This window comes from Trachypithecus francoisi, unplaced genomic scaffold (assembly GCF_009764315.1).
Source record: "Trachypithecus francoisi isolate TF-2019V2 unplaced genomic scaffold, Tfra_2.0 Lachesis_group5, whole genome shotgun sequence".
In the NCBI taxonomy this organism is placed as follows: Eukaryota; Metazoa; Chordata; class Mammalia; order Primates; family Cercopithecidae; genus Trachypithecus; species Trachypithecus francoisi.
The window spans coordinates 94,729,647-94,743,100 of NW_022681470.1; the positions used below are offsets into that span (position 1 = coordinate 94,729,647).

Consider the following 13,454-nt stretch of genomic DNA (forward strand, 5'->3'; position numbering starts at 1 on the left):
AGGTGGGACTGGTGAGGGCAGGGCCTGCAAGGGTGATGTTCCGGCAATTGCCATCCTGTCTTCGTGAGGTTCCCTCTGGATCAGTGGTGAGAGCACAGGTTTGAATCTGGCCCCCACCTCTTCCTCATCCAGGGACGGTGGGAATGTGACCCTATCCAGGCTTCAGATCCCTCATCTCTAGAATGGGGCCATGGGTTGTTCTGAGGACCTAAGGAAGTTAGCACAGTGCCTGGCCTGTGGTAAGTGAATAATAATTGTTAGCTGTTACTTTCATCACCTCTCTTTAGTTCTGATGAATTTGGAAATTCAGGATGGAAGTGTCTACCTGCTTGACATATCTCAAACATTTTGCTCCCTTCATTCAAATATTCAACGTTCAACTAATATTTATTGACTTACTATGTGCCAGTGTTCTAGGCATGGGGCTGTAGGAGTGAACAAATGCAATGTAAAAATTCCCCGCCCTCTGGGCTGACAGTCTGGTGGGGGTGAGAGAACAACATCAATGGGAAAATGGGGTCAGATGGTGAAAGGCGCTCTGGTCACCCCAGCTGGGCAGTGCTGAAGGGGGCACCAGGCATGGCCAGCCTCAGGGAGGGTGTGGGGCCCAGGGCAGACTAGCGGGGTTCCTGGTGCTGAGGTTACCCTGTGTATTAGTATTAAATTAGTATTAGTAAATTAGTATTAAATTAGTATTAAAGCAGGTAATGGCTCCCAGCTTCGATGGTGGGTATATGGACCCCCGTTCAGGGATGGGGGCTGAGGAGGGCACAGGAGGACTGAGGACAGGGCTCCGAGGAGCCACCTGCTCTCGGGTCTGGATCAGACCCCACTTCCTGATGCGGGTCAGCTGGCTCATGATGCCTGGCCAGCTCCTGGGACTGAGAGGAGAGTGTGGATGGTCTCATCTCAGCTTTCCACCCACTGGGGATCCACCTCAAGCATCCCCTGGTTGTGGGGTTGGGGTGTGGGCCCAGAACAGAAGCTTCATGTAAGAAGGTGACTGGGCTGGAGAAAAGGTGGCAGTGAGGTTTAGCCCCATCTCCAGCCCCTGGGACCTGTGGTAAAGACGTCCTCACCCACATAGTGGGCTCAGGCAGGCAGGAAAGTTTCCTGGAGCTTGGCAGCTAGTATCCATGCTTGAGCTCTGCCGTGGAGAGCGCTGGTCACTCGAGCACAAAGGAACCACTTGTAGGTCTTCTCCCTCAGTCTGGGCTTCCTGCCCATTCCTGGCTGTCCTAGCCTGATGTGTCCTCCAGGGTCCCCTGACCTGACCCTTGGCCCATCTCTTCTTGACCTTGCACTGTGGGCAGGACGGAGAGGCCAGGGAGAGAGTCCAAGAGGGAGAGGATGGGATGTCAAGGTAACGGGGTGATGATTGTGCAGAGGGCAGCCCTTGGGATGAGCTCCTGGGAGCTCTTGGATGGCATTCAGGCTCAGTGGGTTGGGGTTGGAGGGGGTGGGGAATCCCTGGCATTTGGCAAGTGTCCAGCACAGTGCCTGGGCATGGTAAGTGCTCAGTGAATATATGTCGTATGACTGCACGAGTGAATGAATGTTTGGCTATGCAGATTGCAAGTGTCTTTCTGAAATGCCTCAGGGATATCTTTATAAATTGTTGCAGCCATAAAATGCTGATATTGGGGGTGCAGCGAGCAGCTCCAGACTGAGGATCAGCTGCATTTACCTGCACTGACATCTGCATGGCAAGAGAAGAGGTGTTTGGCTACAAGAGAATGCATGCTTCTCTTTGTGTGAAAACAGAATGAGATTTTTCGTATGCATAATCTTATCTCATCCCCTAACAGCTGTGAGAAAAGTAAGGGTAGTTCTGGTTTGCAGAGAAGAAACCAGAGGCCCAGAGAGGTTAAAGGACTGACCCAATGTCACACAGCTAGTTAGTAGCAAAGACATGACTTGAACCTCTGGCCTTTTGGTTTCAAATCCTATGTTATTTAGAAAGAGACAATGAACATCTTCGTTAGCCCTCATGACTAAAAATAGGAAGCTTGCCTTGTTGTGTTTGAGGAGAAGATGGTGTGAGTGGGTTTTGTGGCTGACCATTTCACACCCAGCATTTCATCATCTACAAAATGCCTAGTAAAAGGAAACTCTTAAAAAAAAAAAAAAGGAATGAGTGTTGGATATGTCCCTGTGACCTGTTTGTCATGGCATGTGTGCCTGGCGTCTTGGTCATCAGGCTTAACTGAACTTTGGGGATGGTTCTGTCCAAGAGTCTCATTTTACTGGGGGGCTGAGGCTTAGGAGAAGGAAGCAACTTGTTCAGGCCAGTCGTTTGCTACGGAGGAGGCTGGGACCCCTGCGCCCTTGGGCCCATTCCCTGGGCCTCTCTTCCAGAGCTCTCTTGGCTAGCAAGCATCAGGGTCTTGGCCCTTCTTCCTTCTCAGGCTGGTCAGAGGTCCAGCTGCCCTCTGGAGTCCCCAGAGTCTCCCTTCCCACTGTGACAGCATCGGCTGTCTCTCCTGGTCTCAGGTTGGACAGTCCTGGGAGGCAGAGGGTCTGAGTGACTTCATTCTGTCACTTCATTCATTAGTAACTGAAACAGGATTCTGTTAGCTGACTTCTGGTAGCAGCCAGGCTGGGAAGCCGCTCTGAGGATGCTGGGAGGACCAACAGCTGCAATTATTATTATTATTATTATTATTATTATTTTTGAGACAGAGTCTTGCTCTGTCACCCAGGCTGGAGTACAGTGGCATGATCTTGGCTCACTGCCGAGAACTTCTATCTCCCGGGTTCAAGTCATTCTCCTGCCTCAGCCTCCTGAGAAGCTGAGACTACAGGCATGCGCCACCACACCCAGTTAATTTTTGTATTTTTAGTAGAGATGGGGTTTCACCATGATGGCCAGGCTGGACTTGAACTCCCGGCCTCAAGTGATCCACCTGCCTTGGCCTCCCAAAGTGTTGGACTTACAGGCGTAAGCCACCACACCTGGGCTTGCAATTAAATTAGGGTGCTCCACCTGGAAGGAGGAGGCTGTGCTAAGATAGGAGCTGAGGATGATGGGTAAGAATGAAAGATCCTGCCGGACGCGGTGGCTCATGCCTGTAATCCCAGCACTTTGGGAGGCCACGACTGGTGGGTCATGATGTCAAGAGATCGAGACCATCCTGGCTAACATGGTGAAACCCCGTCTCTACTAAAAATACAACTGGGCATGGTGGCATGTGCTTGTAATCCCAGCTACTCGGGAAGCTGAGGCAGGAGAATCGCTTGAACCCGGGAGGCGGAGGTTGTAGTGAGCCGAGATTGTATCACTGCACTCCAGCCTGGCGATGGAGCAAGACTCTGTCTCAAAAAAAAAAAAGAAAAAAAAAAGAAGAATGAAAGATCTCAAGAACTGGGCAGGGCCGGGCGCGGTGGCTCAAGCCTGTAATCCCAGCACTTTGGGAGGCCGAGACGGGCGGATCACGAGGTCAGGAGATCGAGACCATCCTGGCTAACACAGTGAAACCCCGTCTCTACTAAAAAAATAGAAAAAACTAGCCGGGCGAGGTGGCGGGCGCCTGTAGTCCCAGCTACTCTGGAGGCTGAGGCAGGAGAATGGCGTGAACCCAGGAGGCGGAGCTTGCAGTGAGCTGAGATTGTGCCACTGCACTCCAGCCTGGGCGACAGAGCGAGACTCCGTCTCAAAAAAAAAAAAAAAAAAAAAAAAAAAAAAAAAAAAAGAACTGGGCAGCATGAGATTGAGGAAGGAAGAAGGCCAGGGCTTGGTGCTGATGTGGAGGGAAAGGAGCCTCAGGTCTCCCTGGAGAACAGCGACTAGTGATGCGGTCTTCCCTGCCAGCAGAAGAGGGGCTGGTTTAATTTGCATAGCATTAATTAACAAGAGTATCTAATTAGGACAACCATTACAGAACCACAGTCATAAGCCGATGTTGAATATCAATCAATTTTGGACTTCTCCATGAAATTGAAGGAAAAGTTGACCTTATTAGATAGAAAAGATTTCTAAATCAATTATTTCCCAGACTGAATGCACAAAACATAGTGATGTCAGACAGGCACATCAGACCTTAATTCAGTAAATACAAACTTCAGATGCTGTCACCTTTTCCCTTTGGGGGTTTCAGCCGGTGACAGAAATCACGAATGGACCACATGTGTGTATAAGCACACACACGCATACAGCCATACACATACACTCTTTGTGGGTAGCAACTTGGTTGGGGAAGGAGCCTGTGCATCATTATCTGAATTAAGCTAATATTTCATTTTGGTTCAGTGCCCCTCCAGGACTCTGTCTGTAAGCATAGCTTTCTCTTTTTTGCGATATTCCAAACAATAAAACACATTTAGAACTTCAAAGTCTCTGGGAAGGATCTACCATCATCATTACAGTTCTGGCCTGTTTTTGGAAGCTACAAGGCAGGCCAGGAGAGCAATTTCTGTGGCTGGCTCAGAAGCTGGGGAACACAATCCGTCACCCTCTGCACAGCCTCAGGGGAGGAAAGGCTGGAGCAGCTCTAAGAAGCCTCACTGCAGATATTGGAGGGCCAGCAAGGCGTGGCCGCAGGAGCAGGTGGGGTGCTGGGGCACAGGCAGGGTATGGAACCTGGAGGCAGACAGATCTGGTTATAAAACCTGGCTTCTGCAAATCCTGGCTTTGCCATGGTGAGCCCTGCCCTTGGACAAGTTACTTAACTTCTGAGAGCTTCCGTTTTCTCCTCTGTAAGAGTGGGTTGATGATGCCGTCCTTGCATGGTAGGCCCCTGTAAATGTGCTTTATTACAGATTATTGTCATCAATGAGAAATCACAGATCTGTGAAGGGCTGGCTTGTGGCCTGGAGCAGAACAGGGACCACATGGATGGAGGCAGCTCTTAGGAATCCTGTTGACATATTTTCAGTCTTTTTCTACACGAAAAAAAGCTTAAAAACTAAATAATTGGAAATATACTACATATCGTGTTGGGATCTGAGTTTTTCACTTAATATTCTATCATCAACCATTCTCCTTGTCTTCAGATATTCTCTGCAGAAGTGTTTTTTAGTGACTGCATAGTGTTCCATCACTGCCTGATCTCAAATCTACTTAACCACTTGAACATTTGTGGGCATTTAGGAATAAATGGGTTTTAAAATGACTCTCATGTAATGAGATATAATTCCTGAGTATTCCTGTGTGTTAAGGATTGTTACTTGACGTTGAAAAGTTCTGAGTCATGGGGCAGAAGGGTTGACCAGTTGACCACTGGATTCCCTCTGTTCTGCTAGTGCCTTATTGGCCCTCAGATGGGAGTGAGTAGGGGCAATGGGTGTGGCAGGTACCCCATCCTGGGGTGTATGGCAGCCCTGTGTCACTGCTGTTCCCCAAGGAACCATATCAATTTCAAGCTTCATTGATGTTCAGGCAGCAAAGAGAAGATGCTAATTCAACATTTTACCAAATAGAAAACATTCCTAGTTCAGCCAGACTTCTTTGACATATTTTCCAGCTATTAAAAGTGGTTGGTTAATTTTTTTTATTGACTTGATGGAGAATGCAAAGAAATCTGTAAGATATTGAGAGTCCCTGTTGATCCAGCACACAGCTTGGTCATCCCGCAGATGGGGCTGGAGCTGGCCAGGGAGGTTGTACTGGCCAAAACCAAGAAGCAGGTGGGAGTTGCCTGTTCATGTAAAGGTTTTGAGCTTTAGGACAAAAGGAAGAGGCTCAAAGGAGAGAGACAGCATCTGGCCCATTTCCCTTCACTGCTTCCTTTAAAATGATGGAAATAGACTTGGATTCTGATGTCAGTTCATTTCTGCCAAAAGAAATAAATAAGAGGCTGAAATGTACGACTGATCCCAAATCCTTCCCAGGGAGGTGTGATGCTCCCAGATGCTTTCAGACCCTTTTGAAAAGAAAGTTATGGTCATTTCTGGCTGGAAAACATTGTGAGCTGTCCCCAGTTGATTCGTGCAGGGAGGTTTGTCTTACCCTAATACAGTCTGAGTGTTCCTGAATTCACCGTTTGCTCTTTTCAGCTCCATCTGGGTCTTGTGGTTGGGTAGCGTTTCAGGCATCAGGCAGTGCTTGTGAAGATCAGAACGTTTTTGAGGGCCAGCACTGTGTTCTGGCCCTCTGGTTCTCTGTGTTTACATTGGACCAGAACAGCATCAACCCTCCTTAGGCCCCCATACATGTATGCTGAGTAAATGATTGCAGGCTGCTCTTCACGGAACCGTGGAACATGAAGAGGCTAAAAGAAGACTTGCTTATGTGTAGATCATCTTATGTATAGCAAATAATGGAGATCTTTTCCCATAGTTGGACGACCCCATACAATGTAGAAAGTCAGAGTTAGTGAATAAGCCAGATCAGAAGCTTCTGGTGTGTATCACTGTGTATATAGAATCTAGCACACGGGTGGATATCTAGCAAGTGCCCAGCAAATGAGAAGTGGTTGAAATTGTTGTGAAAGAGTGAATGAATGAGTTACTTTATTAGTTTTCTTTATATCTCCAGTGGGCCTCAAGAACTGTACCAATGAAATGAATGGGGAGATTAATAGACATCAGGGAGAGCGCTTTCATTCTGTTTTAGCCCACAGAGGGTGGCCGAGAGCATGGACCTGGGCACTTGGAAGTCCTGGGTTCGAGTCCCAAGCCCTCCTCTCATTCTTGTGGTTGCCATATTGGACATACCGCCTCACTCCACAGATCTCAGCGGCCGTCACATCCGCCTCTGAAAGCTGCCTCTGACCCATCCACAGTGGCCTCCCTCCCTCGAGCTCCCCTAGCTCTACTGTAGGTCTCACTCTGCCAGCTGATCATATTCTCCCTTACCTTGTTGTCTTAAGGTGTCCTTTAGGTCTATTTAAATGAATGCTTCCCATTTTTCTACATTGTTTCCCACCGGAGAGTGTGCCTGAGGGCTTGTGGGCGTGCTCTGTACTGCGAGTCAGAGGCCTTGGCTTTGAATTCTGGCACAAGCCACCCACCCCTCTGGGCCTCAGCCTGTAATATCTATAAGGTAAAAGGCCGAGGGCTGTTGTGAGGAAGGATGAGAACATATACGTGAAACCACCTTGTAAACTGTAAGGTGCCTTCCAGAAATTGGGCATCATTCTTCTAATGACCAACTCCCTGAGGACAGGGGCTGTTTCTTTTGTGGCGTGCACCACTCCGGACCAAGTGCAGGGCCGCCACACCCACACACAGTCGCTGCTTGGAAATGCTTCCTGGATCTTATCCGCTGCCTTTGCTCAGGGCTGTGTTCCCACCTCCCTTTGGAACTGGGAGCTATCTCTACTTACAGCTTTGAAATGCCCAGAGGTGCACCAAATTCCAACCCAGACACCCTGATTTGTAGAGGATGCAGAGTAAATGATAAGGGTAGTTAACACTTACTTGGCCAGGCACTGTTTTGGGCACTTTAGGTAAATTAACTCCTTTATTTTCACAACAGCCCTGTGAGGTAGGCCCAAATATTATCCCCATCTGACACAGGAGGCACGCTGGTGCAGAGAGGTGGAGTGGGCGTTCTAAGGTCATGTAGCCCTAAGTGGCTGTTGCGGGACTGGCACCCAGCAGTGTGGCCCCAGAGGTCATGTTCTTAACCACACCCCTCAGATTCTCTAAGCTGCCCTGGGGCTGAAAGGCTGCGGTGGAGAACACAGGGCTCACCTCCTCCACCTAATCCCTAGCAGGAGGGACTCTCAGGGTCCTTCTCCTGCCAGGACCCCTCTCTGCTCCTGTGCTCACCCACTTCTTTCTCCAGTAGCTCCTCTGCCGTCCCTGCCTCCTCCCCTGCCCTTGGCCTAAGCCAGGAGATGAGAGCAGCTGCCAGGACACTCAGATTCATTCCTGAAAGAATTCTGCCTCCGAAATCCTCTGGTTTGGGTTTAAGAGAAAACAGAGGCCCAAGCTGGCGTAATATTGATGCCCAAACCATGTAATAGCGGCACAAAAAAGAACGATGTTCATATGACTTACGAGCATGGAAGTACAAATTCTAAATAACACATCAGCAAACTGAATCTAGCCATGTATAACAAACATAATACATCATGCCCAAGTAGGGTTCATCCCAGGAATGCAAATATGACTTAGCCCAAGAAAACAGAGGCTCAGAGGGGGCAGCTGCTGAAACAGAGCCAGCCCAGGCACAGCCCAAGACTTTCGTGTGGCTCAGGCTGACTTTGTGCTACACCTGCTCCTAGGAGGGGCTGGTAACAGTCCCTCCTGTGTCCCCACCCCTTCTCTTTTACACAGCCGCAGAATAAAGTGAGACGCTCCTTTCCCTGCACTCCCTAATTCTCTCTCTCCATTGTTCCTGCAGGACTCCATGTTTTCGTTGGCCCTGAAATGCCTTATCAGTCTGTCCACCATCATCCTTTTGGGCTTGATCATCGCCTACCACACACGTGAAGTCCAGGTAGGTGCCCCCGCCTCACCCCTTCATGCAGCGGCTGATCCTTTGGCCTTGCTCTGAGTCGAGCCCATCCCCACCCCCAAAACCCACTCCCCGAGCAGCTACTTGGGTGATTTGACAAGACGGTGCCCAAGATCTTGGCTCTTCTCTTCTGGTTTGGACCCAAATGGGAGAGGAAACTGCGAGGCTGCCCTATGGCTTTCGAATAACTGTTAAGTTGTCTTCGAAGTCGGGATCCCAGAGACAAACGTAGGGCTTCATGCTGAGCGAGGTTGCTGTATTCGGGACCCTCACTGAGCACCATCGGGCCGGGAGAGCCCCTGATGCACTGCTCTGCCTTTTCTGTCTCTTGTTGGATCCTTTCTGAACTTGGGCCACTGAGTTGATCCCCTCAGTGAGGCAGACCTGCCTCGCGTACCCCCACATATGCTGCACCGAACTCCACCAAGGAGTCTGCTTTTTGTGAATGATGTGGGCTTCACCCTTGTGGGTGCCAGGCTGGGGGTGTCATTTTCTAGAAAGAATAAGAGACTGCTGTGGCCGAGAAGGCCCCTGTTTCTTGCTGCCCAGGAGTGACTTGGTACCCAGAGAAACACTGGCTGGGCCTCCAGGGTGCACTTCCAGTTTGGCTGACATAGGGAGGATGGTTCAACTTGGGCCAGGAGGATGAGACAGGAGGGAACAGATCTGAGGCATCTTCTGGTGACGAGCCTCCCCCAGTCCCCGGCCCTTCAGGCTGACCTGCACTGCTGTGGACCTGAGCGGTTCTAAACTATCCAGATGTTTTTCCTCATGTGCATGTGAATCTGGAAACCATCCCGGTCCTTTGGCTGGAGGAGCACAGATAGATTCACATCTGGGCAGCATGCGAGAGACTGACGAAGACCAGAGCTCACAGTCAGAAAAACTGGGGCCAAGGCTCGGCCATGACCTTTTTTCTCGGAGTGTCTTTGGCCAGCCCTGTGACCTTCCTGGGTCTCGATCTTCTCATCTAGAACATGGGGACTTTATTCCAGCTCTGCTGAGCTGTTGTGAGGATGGGATGAGGAGTGCATGGGAGAGTGCTTTGTGAAGCGCTATTTAACAACACTGTTCGAATCCAGTCCCTTTTGTTACTCTGCATTTTCAGGGTGGAGCCGCTGTGCGGATGCAGGTGGGCGTGCCTCCTCCTCCTGGAGAGCCTTGGCTTTTTGTCTAAAGGTCAGGGGTCACTGCTGTTGACTGGGACATGGAAGCCTCAGCTCCAGGCCACCTTGGCAGGGCTGCATTCCGTCGATGACTAGAGGATACTGACCTGGATGCTGGGACTCTTCAGCCTCTAAAGGGTTGCATGTGCTTGGACAGGGGCTGTGCTTGTGCCAGATGCCACTAGGCAGCTTCCTTCATGGAGTCTGAATTGGACTAAGTGGTGGACTTTAACTCAGACATTATCCAGTCAGCCCCAGAAAGGAGCCAGGAGTACAGGCAGGGAGGAACAGGGCCACGGAAACGAGATAGGACAGAAGTTGACAGTCTGGGCTCCGGGCCTGGTTCCACCCCACCCAAAGCCAGCTCTGGGACCCAAGCAGTCCCTCAGGGTCCATGTCCTCATCTGTAGGGAGACTGTATTACTTATGTGTCACCCTGACCTGTGTGGGGAGGTGTCACACACACCAAAGAAAAAAGGCAGAATCATAAAACTCAGTTATGACCCAGGCTTGAGGAAGGGGAAGAAGAGGAGCTGTTCTTAGCCTCAACCCCACACTATGTTGGTGCTAAGCCTGACTACTTCCTCTTTCTGCTCCAGGCATTGGTGTGGGTAGAGCCAGGTGTCCCTCCCTCTGATGCTCCTGAGGTCCTTGTTCTCAGTCAGGGCCTGCAGCCCTAGGTCTCGGCCTGTTCTGGTCCAGCTGCCGCTTGACTCAGTTCTGGCCTGGTGGCAGGGTCATGTTGCTGACAGCCCAGAACCTGGCTGGGCACCCATTGTCCCATGTCCAGCTCATGGCCAATCTCTGTTTCAGCCCTAATCATGGGCAGTAGATGATGCTATTGGGGGTCATTCATTTTGGCCTGACACAATTTGGAGAAACAAAGTAAAATCAGTTGTGTTGAATCCTGACACTGGGGCTCAGTTTCCCCATCTGAAGTATGGGAACCACATCAGCCACTTTGCTGAACTCTTGTAGGGATTGGGAACAGTGTAGAGTACAGAGTGGGCTTTCACAGAGTGGAAACTTTGGTTCCTTTCCTGTGACCTTTGTCCCACTGCTTCTAGCTGGGCCTTGTCACTTACCAGCTGGGTCCACCAGGTGGTCACTATCATGACTGCCTGGTACTGGCAGGTGGCTGGGCTTCCTCCTGCTCCCGTACAGGTACAGCCCTGCCTGTACCCTGAGCTCCTGCTACCCAGCCCCTTATCCTCCCTGCAGCCTCCATCACTTGAGGAAAGTCACCAACACCAGCTTCCTCTGTGCCTCTTACCTTTCCAGTAAAGTTCTTTCTGTGCCCAGCTGGACCTTCTCTTGCCAGAGGGAAATGGGAACAGTTTGGGCCCAGAGAGTCAGCAGGAGGGAGGCTCCTACAGAATGCCCTTGGATATACCTCACTGGGCCATATTGCAGTTTTCTGTTAGGTGTCTTTCTCCCCAGCCTTAGGGGCAATTATCTTTGCATTAATCTTTACATTTCCAGAGACCTATAGTGTCTGACAAAGAGCAAGCATTTGTAGCACGTTCTTTGAATGGAAAGCGTGCTGAGTTCAAGGTAACTATTTTCCAAAGCTGGTGATACCATGACTTAGCTTTTTGGTCTTGGACCTCAGTTTCCTCATCTGTTGTTTAGCCCCCCAATCTTGTAATTCTCTGGTTTAGGTCTGGCTGCTCAGCCAGCTGTGGAGCCTACTTCCTGCAAGTGGAGGAAGGAGTTATCCCAAGTGTGACTGATGAAGTTATGCAGAGGGGAGTGCTTAGCAAGCACCTTCCACAGGGAAAGGCCAGCTGCTGCCCATCTGTTGTGAAGCAGGCAGGGCAGGGAGTGGCTGCTACATCTCCCCTTGGGGTGATTCAAGACCTTTGCTAGGAATCTGCTCACAACTTTCCTCATCCACAATGGTTCCTGGTCACATGGCTAAATTTTAGCAGGGACCAGATGACCATGTCCCCGTCTTCCCTAACCTTGCCCCAAAAGCTCACACCCAGGCCCCAGGCCCTGCCCAGCACATACGTGAGACTGGGGGAGTACCTTTTAGAGCAATATTCTTATTTGTTCATTTAGATGGCTTGAGTTTTTCAGGAAGAAGAATTCTGCAACATTGTTGGGTAACTGTCATCCCAACTGGGTAATTTATAAGGAACATAAATGTATTTCTTACAATTCTAGAGGTTGGGAAGTCCAAGATTAGGGTGCCGGCAGCTTCAGTTGTCTGGTGAGGGCTGCTGTCTGCTTCCAAGATGGCGCCGCATTGCTGCGTCCTCAGGCGGGGAAGGCAGGAGGCCCGGGGACTGAACCTGCATAGGGCCTCTTTGATACGGGCCTTAATCCCATTCACAAGGTAGGAGCCCTCGTGGCCTCAACACCTCTGAAAGGCCCCATCTCTTAGCACTGCCACATTGGCAACACCTGAATTTTGGAGGGGACACGTTTAAACTGTAGTGCCCACCTAGTGCAGGAACCCCAGGGCCTCTGTGTGTGCTGCTGTGGCAGAGCTGCCAGCCCCCTGGGAGAGGCTGCCCTACCAATGTCTTTAGAAAGCCTGCCCTTCTGCCAAGGTGAGGCAGCCTCCTTGGAACTTGCCCCCAGGCCTGGTTCTGCTTCTGGAGGAGGGAAAACAAGGGGCTGTGTTTCCCACGTGGTAGCCTCCATTGTTTGAAGATGGCACCCCACCCCATCTCTCCTCAGTCTCCTTCTCTGTTGGCGTTTTGGAGCACAGACCTTCAAAGTCTCAGGCACCTCTTTTCCTCAGGCCAGTGTGTCTGGGAGAGAAATCAAAATACAAGAATCAATGCATTTTGTTTATTTACCAAAACTCTGACTGAAAACTGTGCTGTCCCTTAGAGTCCATTTACTTCTGTGGTTTAGCTCTTACCAACAGCTCTCAGACCATGCTAACCCCCTCCCCAGGCTGCAAACTCACGTTTTAGATGCCACCAGCAGGCCTTGGCTCCACACGCAAAACACTGAACTCCTCTTGCTCCCCAGTATCCTCTCCTCCTATGCCCTTGATGACCCACCAAGGGCAGTCATTGGTTCAGCATCTATTTAATAGTCTTCTAGGTGCAGAGCCCGGGACAGGAGCCCAGTTCTCTAGAGGAGAAACTTGGAATTCACCATGCTTCTCCCAGGGGTCACCAACTTTGAGTGAATCTATGGCTCTAATGAATGGCCCTGGTGCCATCCTGGAAGGCAGGCTAGCAGGTGACTGAGACATAGACTTCAGAGCAGCCCAGCTTGGGTGCAAATCATGCTGTTTGTCACATTTTAGTGTGTAAGTGGCCTTTAACAAGTTACTTAATCCTTCTTAGTCTATTTCCTTTCTGTAAAATAGGACTAATAACCATACTGTGGAGGCCACAGCAACTCCATCTTGGATGCTGATCCTCCATATTGACTTCCGATTAACCCAGTTTTGGGAAAGCCTCTAAGATTTCTCCTTTATCTACTGTTTACTGTAAGTCCTGCCCTTAGGCAAATTGCTTCTGAAGTACATATACCCCTTCCCTCTGGTATCTAATCCCTGGTTCTAGGGCGTCATGGTGCAGGATCTACCATCTTGTCTTACTGCCGCCGGAGACTGTGGCTTTTGTTCGTAAGTCTCTATTAAATGTTTCTTTCTGAGAAACTGGATATGTCAGCCCCTTTCTTCAACCTCTCAGCTTCCTCAGCCTTTGGGGATAGGTTTGCATATGCCTACCCACCTGGAACCAGTACCTACCAGAAAGGGTTATTGTACAGATTAAATTAGAAAATATAAGCAGAACTCCTTCGTTTAAGTGAGAATGTTGTTTGTCTGGCTGACAGAGTGGAAAGGATACCCCGGACAGAGGTCTCAGAGTACACAAAGGCTCTGAGATGGGGAACTGCAGAGCACACTGGGA

At 50.0% G+C, this 13,454-nt stretch overlaps 1 protein-coding gene across 1 annotated transcript in view; it reads left to right on the plus strand.

The window, feature by feature from the left end:
• The window catches only part of KCNN3 (potassium calcium-activated channel subfamily N member 3), a 165,339-nt gene that overhangs the window by 40,544 nt on the left and 111,341 nt on the right, over positions 1-13,454 (plus strand). The window contains 1 exon segment of the mRNA XM_033195907.1: positions 8,291-8,386. Coding sequence (XP_033051798.1) covers positions 8,291-8,386 — 96 coding nt within the window.